The following is an 18,875-nucleotide window of genomic DNA, read 5'->3' on the forward strand; positions in this document are numbered from 1 at the left end:
CATAGATTTCATATAATAGTTTATATTAGTTTAGCACACATAGTTAAATGTACTAAATAATCTGTCTTTCTGGGACTAGGGGATACTTTGAATTGTTCCCATTTTTGAAGGCTGTGCTGTCATCAACTGTTTTGCTGTTTGACACACAAATGCAGTAACCTCAATATGCAGGATCACCACAAATTTGTGAGAAGTGAGTTACATAGCTGTTATTTCAGCAGAAGTTAAACTGTAGTACATTCCACTGTGCTAGAAAATGTAACATAAAGGAGTCCACAAAATCTAATGTGAAATAAACGCCACGTCTGTCACAAAATGAGTAGTCTTATTTCATACAACAGCATCTGATAAAAAGGTGAATTGGTTTTTTCTAGTCAGATTCCTGGTATTTTGAGATCAGCTTATTTCAATATCATTACTTTTTATATAAGGCAGTTCTGAGAACGAGCTTTTATCATTATCATCTCCATGCAGGAATCTTAAGAAGAGAAACTATAGCTAAGTACATAATGTTTCTTTCTCTCCTTAGTTTGAAAAGCGGACTATGATTATATAATTGAACTCTGAATATATGTATCTTATGATACAATTTTTTCAAAATGCAGTCACTCTCCAAATGTCACTGTTATCAATTTGGCTGCATTGAGGGATAAAATAACATTTTTTTTCCTGGGTTTGGATCTACTAGCTTATTTGAGTCTATGCAGTACCATCTTTGCAAATAGTCTCTGTGTGTAATAGAGTTTTTTTTTAAATCTTGTTTGGGAAACCAATACCACATTTATATGTTCTCTTTGTGCCCACATCCTGAACCAATTTATTTTGGTACATTTTATTTTGTACTAAGTAGTAAGTCTACATTAGGAGTTTGTGTGGTGGCTGCCTCAACAACACAAAGCATGTTAGTTCTTTCTTTTAGGTTTTAACACCTCTAAGTAAAAGTTGTTGTTCATAATAGGTTGTATATTTGAACAGGGATTTCCTTTGAAGAACAAAGACTGTTCTCTTTAACATCAACACCACAGTAGTATTGGCTATCATTAAATTGTCCCATAGAAATCAAATGGTACATTCCCTTTATTTTCAACGTGTTTGGCTTGTAGATTTAAGCTCAGTCCTTATGATACCAGTACACTATGGTCATAGAATCATAAGGTGGCAATTGAGCTACGTTTTACTCATAGCAGACCCATTGAAAACAACTAAGTTCAGTCTAATCAGTCTACTTTGAGTAAAACTTAGTTGAATACTACCCATAGACTTGGGCTAGAGACCAAGCCCATTATTGGTGTAAGAAATCCCAGGGTTTGAGCATCCTCAACAATCTCTGCTTAAAGATCTCCAGTGGGGGAGAGCCAACCACCCCTCTAGATAGCTGGTTCTACTGTGAAACCTCTCTTGTATTCAAAGATGTTTCTCCAAATGTCTATTGAGGGAGGGATGGGGAACCTGTGACCCTCCTGATGTTGTTTGACTACAACTACCACCATCCCTGGCTATTTGCCAAACCGTCTGGGGCTGATGGAAGTTGAAGTCCAACAACTCTTCCTATAAGTAGAGAAGGGCTGTAGCTCATTGGAAGAGCTCATGCTTTGCATGGCAAAGGTTCTAGATTCCATCTCTGGCATTTCCAGGTGGGGAAGACTCCAGTCTGAAGTCACAGAGAGCTGCTGCTCCTTAGCACAGGAAATTCTAAGTTACACTGGGTCAATAACCTAACTCTGTGTTTTTGTCCTGTTGTACAGCTGGGCTGTACATCACAGAATGTGTTTATAGCCCTTATCAAATAGAGTGTTCTGCTGAAATAAAAGTGTGGTTTTGTGCCATGTGTAATCTTGATACCACAGACTCTATGCTTAAAAATATAGTTGTGGGGCCAAATTTTAGTGACTAAATCTGAAGTAGAAAGACTGCAAGAAGCACTCAGACCTGGTGCCTAATTAATCAGCAGTTTTAAAAGAAAAAATATGGTCTTAAATTGCTATTTAAACTTGACTTTTTTTTAGTGCTGCTATTTTAACTTTCGCTGTGCTTTAAATTTTGTATTCAGTTACATCTTTTTCTCCAAAAGCAGTTTGATAATGTAACATAAGAGGAGCCCTGCTGGATGGATCAGACCAAAGGCCCATTTAGCATTCTGTTTCCATAGCGGACAACCAGAATTCCTGCAGGAAACCCACACACTGGATATGCCTGCAAGAGCAATCTCCTATTTATGTTTCCCAGCAACTAGTTTCTATAGGCCTACTGCCCTGATTCGTTATTTTGCTTAAGATCCTAATCTGCAGGATGACCCTGATGGCTGTGTTATTTTTCCTGTTTTTATGCAGTTATTGCACTAAGATGCATATAAACCTCATTTTACATAGTCAGGCCAGTGGTCCATTTATTCTACAGTTAAGGGTAGCATATTGGACACAGACCAGCTGTCACCTCAAACACAGCTTTTGACTTTTTCCTCTCCATCTCATCACCCTAGATCTTGGAATGCTGTAGATCAGGGATGGGAAACCTTGGCCCTCCAAATGTTGGTGGGTCTACAACTACTATCTCTGTCCATTGGCCATGCTTTCTGGGACTGATGAGAGATGGAGTCCAACAACATCTGGAAGCTCACACGTTCCCAATCCCTGATGTAGTTCAGTCTTGGAGTTCTTATGCACTTTATGGCAGCTCTGCTATCCTTTTTATTGATTCTTTGTTTTCAAGGTAGATGTGCTTGTTCCATTCTTTCAGCTTGGGCAGCTGCTCTGAATGGAAATACCTCCGTTTTTAGAATTTGGGGGGAGTTCCATTCAATACCCTTAAGACATGCAAACTCCACAGTGACAGGGCACACTCAACAATGTCTCGTTGCCTCTTTGTATGACAGATGCAAGTAGGTATGGACTGCTCACCAGTTGTAGTTTCATGAAAGCGTGTGATCTGGACATGGGGAGAACCCATTCTGCATTATAACATATTTCACCTCTGAAGTACTGGTTCCCATGCTTCCAGTTGTGTACTTAGGCACAAACTGGAAGCAGAGGAGATGTCCTATGAAAACACACCCTTGTCTGCCTCCCCCAAATGCTCCTTTCCATCATCCTCTGTCTCCAATAGCTCCTTTCCTTCCCCGGTGTCAGCTGAGGAGATAAGCAGTGAGTTCAATCTCATCTAAAACCTAGCCTTGAATTGCTTTGAGAAAGTAAGTGGCTTTCTCAGGTTATGATAAGGCAAGCTAGAACTCTGATGTGTGCAGAAGAAGAAACCGCAGAGTTGTACAATATGGACAAGATAATGGCCCAGTGTGGAAGATCTCCATGTCATCTCAACCAGGAAACGGTGACTCAGTGCTGGTTGATATGCTCCTCCGCACACTCTTCCTCCTTCTCCAGCTGTTGTGTACCAGCTTTGCCACAAAGATCCTGGCTTGTATTCAGCCAAAGTTCCCAATTACATCCAAACCTGGGAATTCTGGCATAACGTTGGCTAACAGCCAAGAAAATAGGATGTTGCTTTGATCTGTTAACTCACATTAAGGTAGAGTTTCCCAGTTGAGATGCAGTCTGGCTTAATACAAGTCAGGTTTTCAGACCAGGTCAGCACACAGTGAGGGGGAGCAGGCTATGAAGAGGAGTGCTCATACTCTCTTTCTTCATACTCCCCCTCTTCTTTGCATATACTCAAAGTCAAATAGTTACTCCTGTTTTGGGTAAAATACACTTTTCCTTTTCTTTAGAAGCAGGAAACTATGATTTTAAACTTGCCTATCAAATCATTATTAGAAACTACAGTTTGAAGCTGGTTTCCAAGCCTGGCTTGAAGGGAAAGCACAACATTATAGTTTGTTGTTTTAGGCAAACAATGGTTTGGAGAATCAGAAATGTTATGGATGAACTGGTCAGGTATGAAAACTGAAAGTGGGGCCTTTTAGCCCGTGTATACAGTTTAGTAAAATAACAATTCTAAGGGAACTGAAAACCAAGATACTGCCAACATGTGTCTTGAAGTCATGGTAGAGAGATCACCCTCCATGTCCTCCCCCCCCCATTTCCAGAGAGGTGGCGGTGTTAGTCTGTTCCAGGGGGGAAAGTAACAATTATTATAGCATAAGCTATCATGGTTGAGATGGCCAACATGGTGCTCTCCAGATGTTATTAGAGCCAACTTTAATCTGCCTAGACATTGTGGCTAACGGTCAGGGATGATGGGATATGTAGTCCAAAAACATCAGTAGAGCACCACATTGACTACCCCTGGATTAGAGTCTGCTTCAATAAATGCATGAACCGGTATCTTAAGTTGTTAGCTATGTAGATGTGTGTCTGGATGCAGAAAGAAAAAAACCCAGTAAATTCAGAGGGGAAAGGAAATAATATTTTTCATTCATTTCTACTGACTTCACTGCTTGCATTTCCCTCCACCACACCCATGTGAATATATGCCTGCCAGCTTAGGACAACACTTTATACATTTGATGAAGTAGGCTTTTTACTTTATTTCATGTTCACCCCCTGAAATGTGGTCTTGGATTGTAAAGTCATTTGCTTTCCTATGCTTGTTGAAATCAAAAATTGTATTCGTATTTACACAAGTTGAATCTTCATCAGTTTAGATGTAGGAAACAGTAACTTCATATTCACCATCTAGTGTGTCTGAGTAAATGTAGTTACAATTAAAATAGATTGTTAGACAATCATAGGTCAGTGGCATCACTTGGGTTTTAGAGACTAAAGCACAGAACTATTCAGCTGTTGCCTGTATTATGTGTGTGTGTACTGGTGACTCTAACAGGAACAGAATCAGGCACATGATTTCAATTTCTAGTTGCAGGACCACATTTTTAATAGCCTGAGGGCCAACAACACATGAGGCAGAAATTCTGTGACTGGATCTTCAAATTTTTCTTTACAGACTTATTCGAAGAACCATGTTTCTGTCGAGGTCTGTGCTAATTAGATTAAGGAGGGAACAATGGGGAGTAAAGGGTTAAATTCTCCATCCCCAATTTTTCTATAATCTGTGTTACCTACCTGCATACCACAAAGTTGCTATTAGTCGCACTGGAGGAGGCTGCAAGTTAGCCATGCATTTTGTAAACCATCATGATGATTTGCATATGCCTCTAAAACTTTATCAGCCCCAGCTTGTACATATTTACTTGGATGGAAGTTATCTCTGGTTCAGTGGGACTCATTTCCACATAGGTGTGTCTAGAATTGCAGTCTTAATTGGTACCCCACTTTTTCTTTTTTCCCCTTTTACTGCAGCACTGAGTGGAAAATGTACACAGTTTTATTTTGTAATTTGTCTTGTTACAGAAAATGATTGAGGAGTGGTACCCACCTGAAGATATCAGAGCAAATAAACCTCCACCGGGTAACCCAATACTGGGCTATATCATTCATAGACTGTTGGGACTCTTCTATCCTCCGGAGCCAGAACCGCCTCCACCTGTATTGTCCCCATTTCCTATCAAGGGGTGCATTTTGGGAAAACTCTTCAGTGGGAAAAGCACCTGCTTAAAGTTCTTGGAAGAAGGTAGGGCTGTTGCTTCCCCCACATCCTTCTTCCTACTTACTGACTTGATTCATTTTTGCATTTTTGCTTTCTTTGCGGTCAACTGAACTCCCAGCAAAATTTAATGAGATACAGTAATGCATAATTTGACTTGGTAAGCACAGTCCAAGGAAAGTTAACTGCACTTAGGAGCCACTGAAAAGAGCAGAATTAAGTCATTGATGAGACAAATGAAACTACTATTACTCCTAAATACAGTTTGCATATGACGGTGAATGGGCTGGGCAGCTTTGCTCCTCTCCTCCCTGCCCACTTTGGGGAGAAGCAAGCCATAATATGTGGCTTAGCATGATGTCCAAACCAGGGCTCATGGTTGGAAAGTTAAAAGCAAATCTTGACTGTATACCACAGTTCCTTGGGAGCAAAGCAAACAATTATTCCTAGTTTGTGGTTCGTTTTCACTAGGGATATGGGAGAAATGGTATTCAGTTTGCATTTAGAGGCAAACCTACACAATATGTACTTTCTGAAACAATGTGCATATTGAAACACAGCCATTCTTTTAAATTTGCACTTTTCCAGATTTTGCAGGACAGTTTGCCAGCCAAGAAATGCAGAAACGTACAGGAGTAAAGTGTGCATAGAAATCTTAGTGAAATTAACATACAGAAATGCATTCGATTAGGAGGCACTGCTTCACAAAAAATGTGTATAGTAGGCGAAAGCTCATACAAAATAAAATGGTGTATTAAGAGAAATTCATAGTGGTGAATTTTCATGAGGACTTCAGCAAAAAAGAAATTCACAGACTAATGTTGAGAACCGAATTTAAGATGGGGGAAATGGGGAGAAAACAAAGTTGCCAGATTTGTCTGTCCCTAGTTTCCACCCAGCATGAGCCAGGAGGAGCAGGGCAGCTCAGAGTGGAATTTGTTCATGCATGGTAAGCCACGATTTGTAACTTATTATCATGACATGCAGATGTGCTTCAAATTTCCTAATAGTGCATTATCCCAGCAGTTGCTTATGAACTGGAGATCTATGTTCTGGGTCTCCACAGCTGCCTTATACTGAACCAGACCTCTGGTTTATCTTCTTTTTGTTTCATCTGTACTGGCAGCAGCTCTCTAAGGAATGGGTTTTGTATTTCCCCAGCACCCTGTCATTAAAATATCTGAGACCTTGGTCATTCAAAGCATGTGCTCTACAACTTCCCATGGCATGTTTATAGGTTCAGGTCCATCAATGGAGAATAACTTAGAACACAATGGCCAAGAATGTCTCCATCAGGAACAAGTGAGGATTTCTTAAGAGAATCCCTGTGCTGCTTTTGATAAAACCACATAGAATTCATGTGATACTGTTCAGCAGTATGTAAAAAAGCAGCAGTTTCTATTCTGGCCTGTATTCATCACAACCTGCGCTGTTTACATTCTTTCCACCAAATGCTATGTTATCTGTCTTGTTGTCTGCTATCTAAAATGAGTCACCTAACTTATGTAACTATTTATGTAGCTTACATTCATTTCAGTGTAAAGGAAATGTCAAAACTGTGTTTAAAAGGGTTCATTGATTGCATATCCTTTGATGAAAAATCCTGATTGTGTTTGCTTGACTGATTTCCATACCTGACCACAGACAAACACACTAACTGCAGCAGTTTCTGCTTCCTTCTCCATCTGCATCAGAATTCTCTGGCGTCCTTATTCGCTAGTATTCTCTTCTGGTGTTCTAAGATCTAAGCCTATGTCAACTGGGTTCTCTCTGTGTCAGTTTGCAATATCCAGGTGATGTCAATTGATAAATTGATCACAGAGGCAATCCAGGCCTCCAATGAGAATGAGCCAGAAAATGAAATTAGTCCTCTTCAAGCCGAACTGGAAGTGCCTTCTACAAATCAGATTGAAGTAAGTCTTTAAAAATTATTTGTTGTGGAGCAATAAACTGCTGCCTAATTGAATTAGTGCTTCTTCCAAAGGGGTGTTTGCTATATCAGTCTGTAGTGGTGGCACCATTCAATTCTCAGGAGGAGATGGGAAGTTAGCATATGGCTCTCTAAGGCAGGGATAAGGAATTTCTTACCCTTCAGATGTTTTTGCACTCCCACTCCCATCAGCCTTAGCCGGTATCAGCAATGGTCAGGGATGGTGGGAGTTGTAGTCCCAACACATATAGTGGGCCACATTTTTCTGGGTGATTAACTGAGCAATAAAAATATAACAACCCACCCACCCACCCATGTGTGCTCACACATCAATACTATTACAATCAAATATGACACCGGAATTCAGTAAAACAAAATAGCTATAATAAGACACAGAATAAATTTAATGACAACCGCTATTAAGTAACTTAATCATGCAAAGAAGCAAACAACTTCCTGGAACTAAAGCACATTTCTAACAACCATACAAATCTTTGGTCCCTTCTTGTTCACATATGTCACTGAAGCAAGGGATGTTGTAGAAATGGATCCAGTAGTTCTGTCTGGCCAGCAACCTCTGCACTATGACTAATGGTCAGCTTCCATCTGTATAATGGGAGCATGATAGGTGGGAACTGCCTGGTTTCTCTGGGAAAATGGAGAGGGATTCTCATTCACTTGGCTTCTGCAAAAATTATTTGTAGTTCCTTTCCTTCTGAGGCTAAATTCCTTTCCTTCTGAGGCTAAATGGCCTTTTGCAATAGAAATCTATCATGTGGTCCTATTTTGAATCCTCTGTACAATAATTCTGTATGCAGTTCACAATGCAAGAAAGTTATTCATAGAATCATGTGATGGTAGAACTGGAAGGGACTCCAAGGGTCATCCAGTCCAACCCCCTGCAATGCAGGAATTGTTGCTTAAGAATCCTTGACAGATTACCATCCAAATGGCCAAGTCCACCACCTTCTGAGGTAGTCCGTCCAATGTCGAATAGCTCTTACCACCTGAGAGCTGGAAATGTAGAAATAAAGGGCAGAAACTCCAACAGAAAAGGGCAACCAAAACTAACATGGGGTTTGCAGTACCTTCAATATGTAGCAAAGCTGAAGAGTATCAGACAAGCAAAGCAGGGCACGGTAGAGATTTATAGAATTATAAACACAGGTCATCCTGTGATACTGATATCAGGATATCAGAAGGGAAGTGCTTTTTCACACAACACATAATGTATGGAATGGAACAGAAAGTGTTTGATGCTGGTCACCAATTTAGGATTGAAGCCTAACTCCACTTAGGTGGGAGTGAGCCCTGTTTGGTTTCAACAGGACTAATACTTCTGAGCACATATAGTTAGGATTGTGCTGCTTTGTAACGCAATGAGGCAAATTCTTGGAAGTCAGTTTTATAGGCAGCTCTTAGTCATGGCAATTATGCCCAGAGACCGTATGCTTGATGCTCTGGACAAATAACAGGGAAGGTCTGCTTCCTTTGTGCCCTGCTTGTGAGCTTCCCCAAAGCACCTCTCTGACCAGTGTGGGAAGCCAATTTCTGCACAAGATGGAATTTTGATCTGATCTGGCAGGTCTCTTGTTGTGTTTGTGGAGTCAGTGGTGTTGTCGGGGCAGGGCTTTGGGACACAGGCCACAAAGTACAGTGGTACCTTGACTTACGAATTTAATCTGTTCCGAATGCACATTCGTAGGTCGAAAAATTCGTAAGTCGAAAAAAGCGATTTCCCCATAGGAATGCATTGGAAACAAAAAATTCAGAAAAATTCATAAGTCAAGTAAACCCCATCTAAAACCACCAACGGATGTCCTTCGGATGTCGAAAAATTTGTAGGCGTGCGGGCACTTTTTTCATTCGTAAATCGAAAAATTTGTATGTCAAGTAATTCGTAAGTCGAGGTACCACTGTAAGTGAAATAATGTATGTGGTAATCTAAAGAGGGGCTCCACATAAGTTCTTTAAGTCTGTTGCTTTCAGTTATCTAATTGTGCCACTGTTTAGAGCAGCCTTTCTCAACCTTGGGTCCCCAGATGTTGTTGGACTACAACTCCCACCATCCCTGACTGCTGGCCCTTCTCACTAGGGATGATGGGAGTTCTAGTTCAACAACATCTGGGGATCCATGGTTGAGAAAGTCTGGTTTAGAGTATTATATTAAATTTATTTATTTATTCCTTTTAATCAACCCCCCCCCCCAAATACCTACTCCTGTGTAACAATAGGAAAATAAAAATCTAATGGAGAGTTTGCTTGTTTTATCAAAAAGGTCTTGAAGGCAGCTTCCAGGGCTTCAATAACAATAGCACATGGCTTACTGGATGTGAAAGTCAATGAGACACCTGAGGTCGATAAAGGTAAAAATAAAAATATTAAGATTTAAATCATTGTTAAATCTCACTGAAAGTCAGATGGCAAAAACAAAACAAGCTTGCCTTATATTTTGCTCTGTACTTAACTGTAAGGTCCTCGGTTAGTTGCTCATGAGTAAGCAGGCAAAACTCCAAGTTTCCTTTACTAGTTTTATTGTGCAAACTATGTACAGTACAGAGCTAATAAGTTTATGTCTGTATCAAGCATCGTCAGAATCCGGGAATGGCCCCTTCCAGTTCTGACCCCAACAAAAGAGTTTTGGTATACGGAAACCCCGCCTCCCATCCTTTCGTTTCACCCCTCAACACCTTTGGGGCGCCCCTTGAGCTAGGGGAGTGCAGGGTCTCTCCAGCATCCCCAGAGCCTCTTCCCTCCATACCCTGAAATGCATGCCCCTCCCCGCTGGAAGCCTCACTGCTTCCTCTGCTGCCAGAGGAGGTGCTGCTGGTCAGGTGGGGCCGGGGCTCTCTGTAGCATCCCGAGAGCCCTTCCACCACTTTGCACTGAGCCGGGGACAGTTCCCTGACATTAACATTATAGTGCTTTGCATAGTTTCATATTTTTGACTTAATTCTGGTTTGTTGATGTTTATTATTACTGTATTATTATTATTATTATTATTATTATTATTATTAAATTTTGTGCATGCATTTTTACAACTTATATATGCATCATACAGTTTTCATCATTATCTAACATTCCCGGACTTCCCAATCCATCTCTCCATGGCTTTATAGGTAGTCTTTTTATTAAATTTATTTTCAACATAAACACATAACAAAGAACAATTAACAGTGGTATATAATCAATGCCAGTTTGCAGTGGAAATAACATGCAACATGGGTGGACAAAAAACTACCTAAAATGCCACCATTCTGGGTGGACAAAAGACTACCTAGAATGGTAGCGAGATAATGTGGTTTGGAAGGTGCTAAGAAAAGCTCCCAGTTTGAGAGCCATAGCATCAGCTCTTCAAGGAACTGCAAATCCCAGGCTTCCTGGAAAGAGACAATAAGGGTCAATTGACTGAGACTGCAGTGTGGCAGGCAGGCACCCCCAGGGCCCGCTACCCTTTCTCTGACACTAGCATCTGGGGCACAGGGCAGAACGAAGAAAAGGAGTAGAACTGGGAACTCCCTAGAGTACATCTGAGTGGGCATAGTTTATGATGAATTAAAGGTGCCAGACCCATTGCAATGGGTATGCTGATAGGAGTTGTTTGTCAGTACATGGCAAAAAAGGAAGAGCAAAACGTACAATCGGGGGGGGGGGGGTAGCTGCTATGTGGCTTGGATTCCCTGCTTTACTTCTGAGTTTGTGGAGCTGTCCAGCAGCATTGGCAAAACAGCAGGGAGCTGTCCAGCCATTAACTGGAACTGCTAGGCAGCAAGTCACAGTTTTTGTAGCTTATCTGGCTATGTTTGTGGATCTTCCTTCTGGAACCCATAGATGCAATGTCCCATGCTGCCAGACTTACATTGTACCCTTGGGTTTGGGCTTCAACTGGCAGTGATTGTGGAGAGTCTTAAGCAGGAATCAGGATTCCAAAGTGGGTTATCTTCCAGTGTGGTTGTCGCAGGACCAACCAAAACATTTTGCTGCCCGAGGGAAGGAAATAGGCTGTACCAATGATGCAGTAACTCAGTAATGTAGTACCCCAGGGATAAAAGTAAAATGAAATGGCAATTTCAAGAAAGATTGTAAAATAGTTAGGGTAGCTTATAAATGAGTCATCACATAAGGACAGACTTATGAGGTGAAGAGGAAAGGTGTATCATTTACACCAGCAACCATATTACAAAACACCTCGCTCAGGACAATGGAGTAGGTTGGAGAGGATTCTCACTCCAGAACATCACACTTCCACAAAAAGCAAAATATTTGTGGGGCTCGAAATTTTAGCTACTTTATTCAAATACTTTATTCAAATACTCCTTCAGGTAGTGAAAAGCGGGATATCAAATCCAAACTCTTCTTCTTCTCTTCTTCAAATGATTTATTAATTTCTTTTTTAACCAAAGTATCGAAGGTGATTATGAGGGACTGCCCCAAACTGCAAATAGGTGTCAGTTCCACATTAATTGCTGGAAGATAAGGTCATGCAGAAGCAGGCTTTGGTTTTATAACATACTTTGGAGAAATGGATTGATTTTGTTGGCAAAATTATTGAAGGGACCTTTTCCTGTGGCTATTGTAAGGTTCTGGCATGTTTGTTTGATGGACTATTGCTAATACTAGAAATGTCATCTAAAAATTGTACTCATTTTGCTGTTCCTAGAACCTGTGGAACAATCACCTTCCGCTCAAATGATTGAACAAGAGAAGATGAGTGATATTGAGGATGACATATCCAAAGTATGCACTTGATTTTTTATTTAAAAAAATTCCCTTCTATATAGTACAGGTTGAGCCTGACAAATCCATGACTTTAGGTTTTTGCTGGCTCACTTCTGTGTTACATATGTGCTGCTGGAATTTGTTGAATGATCGGGTATTGCTTATTTACAGTATTCATTTGAATCTGGAGTGGTGCTTTTTTGGAGTAGTATGTTTGTTTTATGCTGGGTTTTATTACTGCATTAACTACTTCAAGCTTGTTGGAGAAACGGGGAGCAAAGAAATTGCCTGTGGTGTACACACAATTTGTTTTGGCTCATTCATTTGTCCCACTGCAGGTTTTTGAGATACTACAAATCCCTGCAAATTCTGTTTACTGCAAATTCTGGGATTGAGTGTGAACACCTCAGGAGGCAATACCTCTGCAAAAAGCACTCTCAAATAAAACTACTTTTTCTAGTCTTGACAAGTGTTTAATTTATAAAACAAAAACCACCCAACAATTTACCGCTACCCTTCTTGATTTTGTTGACTATGCTGGGGGCAGTAGCTCAGGAGAAAGTGTCCAACCATTTGGCCATGATAAATAACTAAAGAAGTTGGAGTTCTTGATTGAAGCTTAGAGTAAACTTTAATCTACCAAAACAAAAAAAAAAACAAAAAAAAATCCTTCCTGTAGCACCTTAGAGACCAACTAAGATTGTTCTTGTAGTTGGTCTCTAAGGTGCTACTGGAAGGAATTTTTTTGTTTTTTTATTTTGTTTTGACTATGGCAGACCAACACGGCTACCTATCTGTAACTTAATCTACCAGTACACGTTGACTCTAAGACTGTCTGCTGAAGAAGAGTTTTCGAAACAGGGCCCTGTCCTGGTGTATATACTTCATCTGACGTATAAATTTAAATAAATCCATCTACAGAAGAGACTATTTGAAACATTTGTATCATTTGAACCACTATCCAATATTATTTTACGTCCGTAGCTCAGCAATAGTGCTCAGAAGCCTTTCCTAAAGTGCCCTGCCCTTTGAAAAGGGCTTTACATATATGACATCAGGTGCAGGATAGGAGGGTGTGGCCTGGAAGAAATGGCCTCAAAGGCCAAATGGGGATGCCCACAGATTCGCTACCTCTGTGCCAAGTTCTCAGGTTGCATTCCTGGTAGAGCAAATTAACCCAGAATCTTTCCAAGAGTTTTCTGAATATCTGAACTCACCAGTATCTCATCCTTTAATTGTCCATTTCTCCAGGTCAGGGGTGGGCAACTTTTTTGGCTCATGGCCCAGATCTTTATTTGGTCCCATCCCCTTGGGCTAGCAGGACAACCCACCTGTCAATCACATGGTGTCATTATGTGGCATCATGTGCTTGGCAGAGGGGTTGTCCCACCCACTTACATGTCAAAATCCCTCATGCGCTGTTTTCCTGCTCAAATATGAAAAACAGATATATTTTGCTATCGCAAGCCATTTCAGCCTAAGTAGCACTTTTGATCCCAGCCTTAATCATATGTTTCCATTGACAGTTTCATTGACGCTAATGGGAGCTTCTCCCCATGTAAATAGCGGGCATGGGGAGATTTGGATTTGAACTGCAGTGAGGGGCAAAAGGTTGAAGCCTGTCTACCCTCCTCCTCAGCCAGGGTTCCAGTGCGGGCCATTTGTAAAATAAAAGTCCTGCACTCATGGGCAAAGCATGTGATTGACCTCACATGTAGCTTGGCCCTTGGTTTTCATATAATTTGTATTTTCAGGTGAGCTGGAGATGGTCATTGAATGGGTGTCAGAAGTTGAGCCGGGGTAGGAACCAAACCAGGGGTGCTGAGCTAATGGTCCAGGAGCAGGAAACAAGCAGAGAGCAATGAAAGGCCTATCATTTCCTAGGCAAAGTTCCAGCCTTAACATGAAGTCTTTATAGCCTTTCTTGTGGAGGATAGTCAGTGGCTGCTCTGGGAGAACATTGAGTTATGCCAGGGATAGGCAACCTAAGGCCTGGGACCGGATGCAGCCCAATCGCCTTCTCAACCCAGCCTGCGGACAGACCGGGAATCAGCATGTTTTTACATGAGAGGAATGTGTGCTTTTATTTAAAATGCATCTCTGGGTTATTTGTGGGGCATAGGAATTCGTTCATTCCCCACCCCACCCCCCCAAATATATAGTCCGCTCCCCCACAAGGTCTGAGGGACAGTGGACCAGCCCCCTGCTGAAAAAGGTTGCTGACCCCCGATTATACAGTCAGTGGGGACATTTTTTCCGACTGGGAATAGAAATTGCAGGGCCGGACCAATTCTGACTGGGAATCAAAACCGAGCCATTTTCCTGCTTTGGCTCCCCCATACCACCTCACAAGCTATTTTCAAAAGGAAAACCAGTCATGCAAGTGCAAACCATAGGAATAGATATAGTTTGGCCTTAAGTTGTTTAGAAATGACCTCAGTGACATCAGGCTGGTCTGTCTTGGCCAAATGTCTTGCTCTCTATTGAAGTTAGAGAACTTAAGTTACAAATAGGTGTTTCTGTTCCTCTAATCAAATTAATGTACAATTGCCAAGGTTTCCTCTCCTTGTTTAAATTTCTCCCACAGCTTTCGATTCGCGCTCAGCTTGGTGCAGCAGCAGAGAGCTTATTAAAGAAAGGAAAAAGCATTCCAGATGAATTGCTAGTTGGCATCATGGTGGAGGCTATTAGGTATGGAATAGATGACTGCATGACTCTATTTGAATGTGGTTAAATGTGTCTGTTGTTAGGGTCAGGCTTTGCCATAATTACGATGAAGAGTAAATTGCTCTGGTAATAACCACTCATTAAAATAATTGAGCCTATTTCTAGAGGGAGATGCTATTCATCACCCCAGGAAGAGCAACCTTATTTGCCATGCACATATAGATCAGAAAGCATTATAGTTAATGCTCACCGAATAGCTTTCATCTTTCCCCATGCCCCTTAAAAGAAAAGGTAGGAGCATGTATCCATGCAAAAATCTACATGATTTTAAGCAGACCTGAAATACTTGGTGTAAATACTAGGGAAGGGTCCATTGTATTATAATCCATGCAGTTTATATTTTTTCCTTGATTTTCTCCTGGGGTTTTTTTTGTCTATTTAGACAGGGTTTTTTTCTGTGAAGAGGCTTCAGGGCACCGCAGATACCACAGCCAGTGATTTTTGGACAAGCTAGATTTATTAGATTTTTGTTCCTATTTTTTTTCCTGATAGGCAAAAGCTGTAGTCGAGCCTATCTTGTGGAGTCTTTTTAGCACAGAGATGCACAATTTGTGACCCACAAAGACAAATGCAATCCTTCAGCCCAATATTGCGGCCTGCTAGGTGCCTGACAACACCCAATGGTGCTTGCCATGCCTAGTAAGCAACCAGAGAAGAAGGTTTACTGAGTACCTAGAGGGATCCGTTCAGCTTTGTAGATCACAAGTTGTACAAGAACTTTAAATACCCCTTTCAGTTTCTTGTACCCGTACAACGAAGCCAATGTGCTTTATGTGTGTTCAGTGGTTAACTATTAGTGCTCTTAAAGAAGCTATGTCATGGAATCATAGAGTTTGAAAGAACCATGCTAGCCGGAGTATGTAATGGGTTAAAAAGGCATTCTGAAAAGCAGTCATGGGAGGTTGCTAGTGGGTGTTGGTGGTAAGAGGCTGCTTAACCACCACCCCTGCCTCCAGCTGCTAGTCTACCTGCAAGATGTGTGATGTCCATATGGGGATGGTCTATTTGTAACCCTAGTAACACCCCTTTTCAGGGAACAGGGTATAGCATATCCTTACTTCGTTTGGTTTTAATGGTCATATTTCTAAGGAATACAACGTATAAAATGTTATAGCCAATGGACTGCCTCCTACAGTGAAAATAGCCTTTGCCACCTTCTCAAGTTCAATTCCCTAACTTGGTGTGAGACACAAGGATATGTTTTCATCATCTTGTGAATGTAACTGAAGTGTATAGTTGATTGTACTCTTCAGTTATCTTGGCCTGGTAACGAATCACCTGCTGACCATTCGGTGCATGGGGAGCATAAGCCATGGACAGGCATCCTCATTTGAGCTAGTTGGGCCAATAATCTGACCTGATAGAAGGCAGTTTTCTATGCACGAGATTGTGGAATCAATGTTATCTCCTCTGCCATTCAAAAGACTTTGCTAGATTAGATTTCTTCTAATCTATTAGACTCCCAAAAAGAGAAATTTGGACTAACACTACAAATGCTGAGTCAACAAAGAAGTTGATTTGGGTGTGTGGCATCTGTGTTCATGGAATGAAAATCAGTTCAGGAGACCACGCAGCAGAAAACAGTAGTCTTTACATGTGGTTTGTTTTTAGCCTTGGCTAAGCTGAAATGTTCTTTTTCCTCCCCCCCCCCTTTTCTTTTCAGACGTCTTTATTTCAGTCTATATTCTTCTAGAACTCTTTTGAAATATTAAATCTGCCTCTTTTAGGATCTAAGAACTGCAGAGGAAAATGATTTGAGTGCTGGAACAATGGTTAGAATCTTCCGAATGTGCTTAACATTGGTTCTGCTTTTCCTTTAGCCGACTGCCACCTGAAAGCGGCTGGATCTTGGATGGATTTCCGATGACACTGAATCAGGCCAAACTGCTTGAAAAGGCACTGACAAGGCGAGATCCTGACCAGACAGAAGCAATGGCTAAAAACTTTAAACCTGTGTTGGTTCCAGATCCATCAGCTCTAAATGAGCCACCTGTGCATCCACCTGCTCTTGACTTTGCTATGTTGCTTGAAGTTTCAGACGACACTGTGCTGAACCGGGTGGCATTTGTCAAACGTAAGTTTAAAGTTCAATGCATGCAATTAAGGCACAAACCCATACTGACAGATTCACATAACTGTGTTAATTGCAACTATTGCACAATAGCCTATCGGCTGTGGATTTGTGGTTACGGCTTTTTCTGTAGATTTGTGGTTGAAGACAGATGGCACATCCATGGCATTAGATATTCATATGGATCCACCAAGACCCTCACCAATTTTCAAGTCCTCTGTGGGCACTGGCGGAGGAAGGGGTGTGCGGTAGGTGCAGCCCGCACCAAGTGTCGTCCCTGAGGGGGGTGACATCACTGCATCACCCCCCTGGGATGCTAACCCTGCCCCCGCAGGTGGCTAGCCCCATCCCTGGGTGCACAGCATGTGGACCGCTCTGGGTACTGCAGCAGCTAGCTCAGCCTCTTGTCTGTGGGGTGTGCGCGGGAAGTTTGTGAACCACTGGAACAGACAGCAAATGCACTCCAAAATCTTTCCTCTCATTGGGACCTGTAACAAATGTTGCGGTGTATCCTCACATCTCAAAAAGAGTGTCCTGTTCATTGTGCCAGCCAGCCAGCCAGCCATGCATTCTTTTAATACACTCAATTTCACCCCACCTAGACTCCCCACCCCACCCCCGCCATTACACAGCTGGAACATAATCCAGGGGTCGGCAAGGTTTACCTTGCCTGGGCCAGATTGGTCTTGCGGAGATCCTTCTCGTCCATGATTTTCGGTATCTGCGTCTGCACAGATGCAATTTCTGGCGCCGTGGAAGCAAGTCCCCACACCAGTTTAGCACAGCGTGCCAGGACTTGCCAAGCAGGCAGCTCAGTTCTGGGGCAGCTTGTTGGCCACATGTTGCCGACCTCTGATATAATCCATTCTAAGAGTCACATCCGTTGCACCCACTTTTGCCTCTGGCCTCACCCACCACCGTTTGTGGGATGTTGTTTACAAGGGAATGTTGCCCTTGAGGTGACTAAGGTTCCTCATTCCTGCCTTAGGTGTTCTCTCTCTCTCTCTCTCTCTCTCTCTCTCTCTCTCTCTCTCTCTGCACTTTTGTAAACACTGGTATGTCTCCCCCCCCCCCAGCATGCCAATACCTTGTCATCAACGTTCCTCAGTGGACTAGTTTTGTCTGAAAAAGTTTCCCCACTCTTTCCTTAAACCGTGTACTATCAAAGCATTCTCCCTGGAAATTTCCTTCCAAAAATTGTTATTTTTATATATATATTTTGCTGAACAGCCGACTCCCATCAAGGCAGGCTAGGAGAAGGTGATCAAATTTCAGAAGTTCAATTCCATGACAGAGAAAAAGATGATTCTGTGAGGAGCCAGATGCAGCACAGGTGAGTCAGTTACAGTCAATATGAGAGTCCTGTCAGATTTAGACTAAAGGTCCATTTAGTGTAACATCCTGTTCTCACAGCTGCCAACTAGAGACCTGTGGGAAGCCTGCAAGCAGGACCTAAGTGCTGTAGGATCTCCTCAAATTGTCCAATATTCAGCTTCATTGGATGGTCCTAGGTTCTACTTTCTCCACGGCATAAAATTCACCCACCTGTAACAGGATCTCCTCAGTTATTATTCTCCTCAACTGGTATACTGAGGCATATTTCCTTAGACCCTAGTAGTGGAAAATAGCCCTATCCTCCACAAATTTTACAGTCTTTTAAAGCCACCTAAGATAATGGCCACCACCGAACATGTGGGGGTGGATCCTATAGCCAGGAATTATGGGAATTCTAGTCTGAAAACTTCTATAAGGCACTACAGTGACTATCCCTGCCATTATTTAACTGTGCCGTGTGAAGAAGCACTTACTTTTGCCTGTCCCAAATTGTCCAATATTCAGCTTCATTGGATGGTCCTAGGTTCTACTTTCTCCACGGCATAAAATCCACCCTCGCCACCTTGCCCTGCTCCCAAATTTGTCCAGCTGCTTAAA

At 41.9% G+C, this 18,875-nt stretch overlaps 1 protein-coding gene across 1 annotated transcript in view; it reads left to right on the forward strand.

Annotated features, from left to right (window-relative positions):
* SPEF2 (sperm flagellar 2) overlaps nucleotides 1-18,875 on the forward strand; it is an 89,871-nt gene that overhangs the window by 19,987 nt on the left and 51,009 nt on the right. Inside the window, exons 11-17 of the mRNA XM_033164731.1 lie at nucleotides 5,304-5,523; nucleotides 7,276-7,409; nucleotides 9,705-9,792; nucleotides 12,087-12,163; nucleotides 14,733-14,836; nucleotides 16,693-16,946; nucleotides 18,174-18,276. Of these exons, the coding sequence (XP_033020622.1) occupies nucleotides 5,304-5,523; nucleotides 7,276-7,409; nucleotides 9,705-9,792; nucleotides 12,087-12,163; nucleotides 14,733-14,836; nucleotides 16,693-16,946; nucleotides 18,174-18,276 (980 nt within the window). The remainder of the gene's footprint in view (nucleotides 1-5,303; nucleotides 5,524-7,275; nucleotides 7,410-9,704; nucleotides 9,793-12,086; nucleotides 12,164-14,732; nucleotides 14,837-16,692; nucleotides 16,947-18,173; nucleotides 18,277-18,875) is intronic.

The sequence above is a fragment of the Lacerta agilis genome, chromosome 11, assembly GCF_009819535.1.
Source record: "Lacerta agilis isolate rLacAgi1 chromosome 11, rLacAgi1.pri, whole genome shotgun sequence".
NCBI classification, from domain to species: Eukaryota; Metazoa; Chordata; class Lepidosauria; order Squamata; family Lacertidae; genus Lacerta; species Lacerta agilis.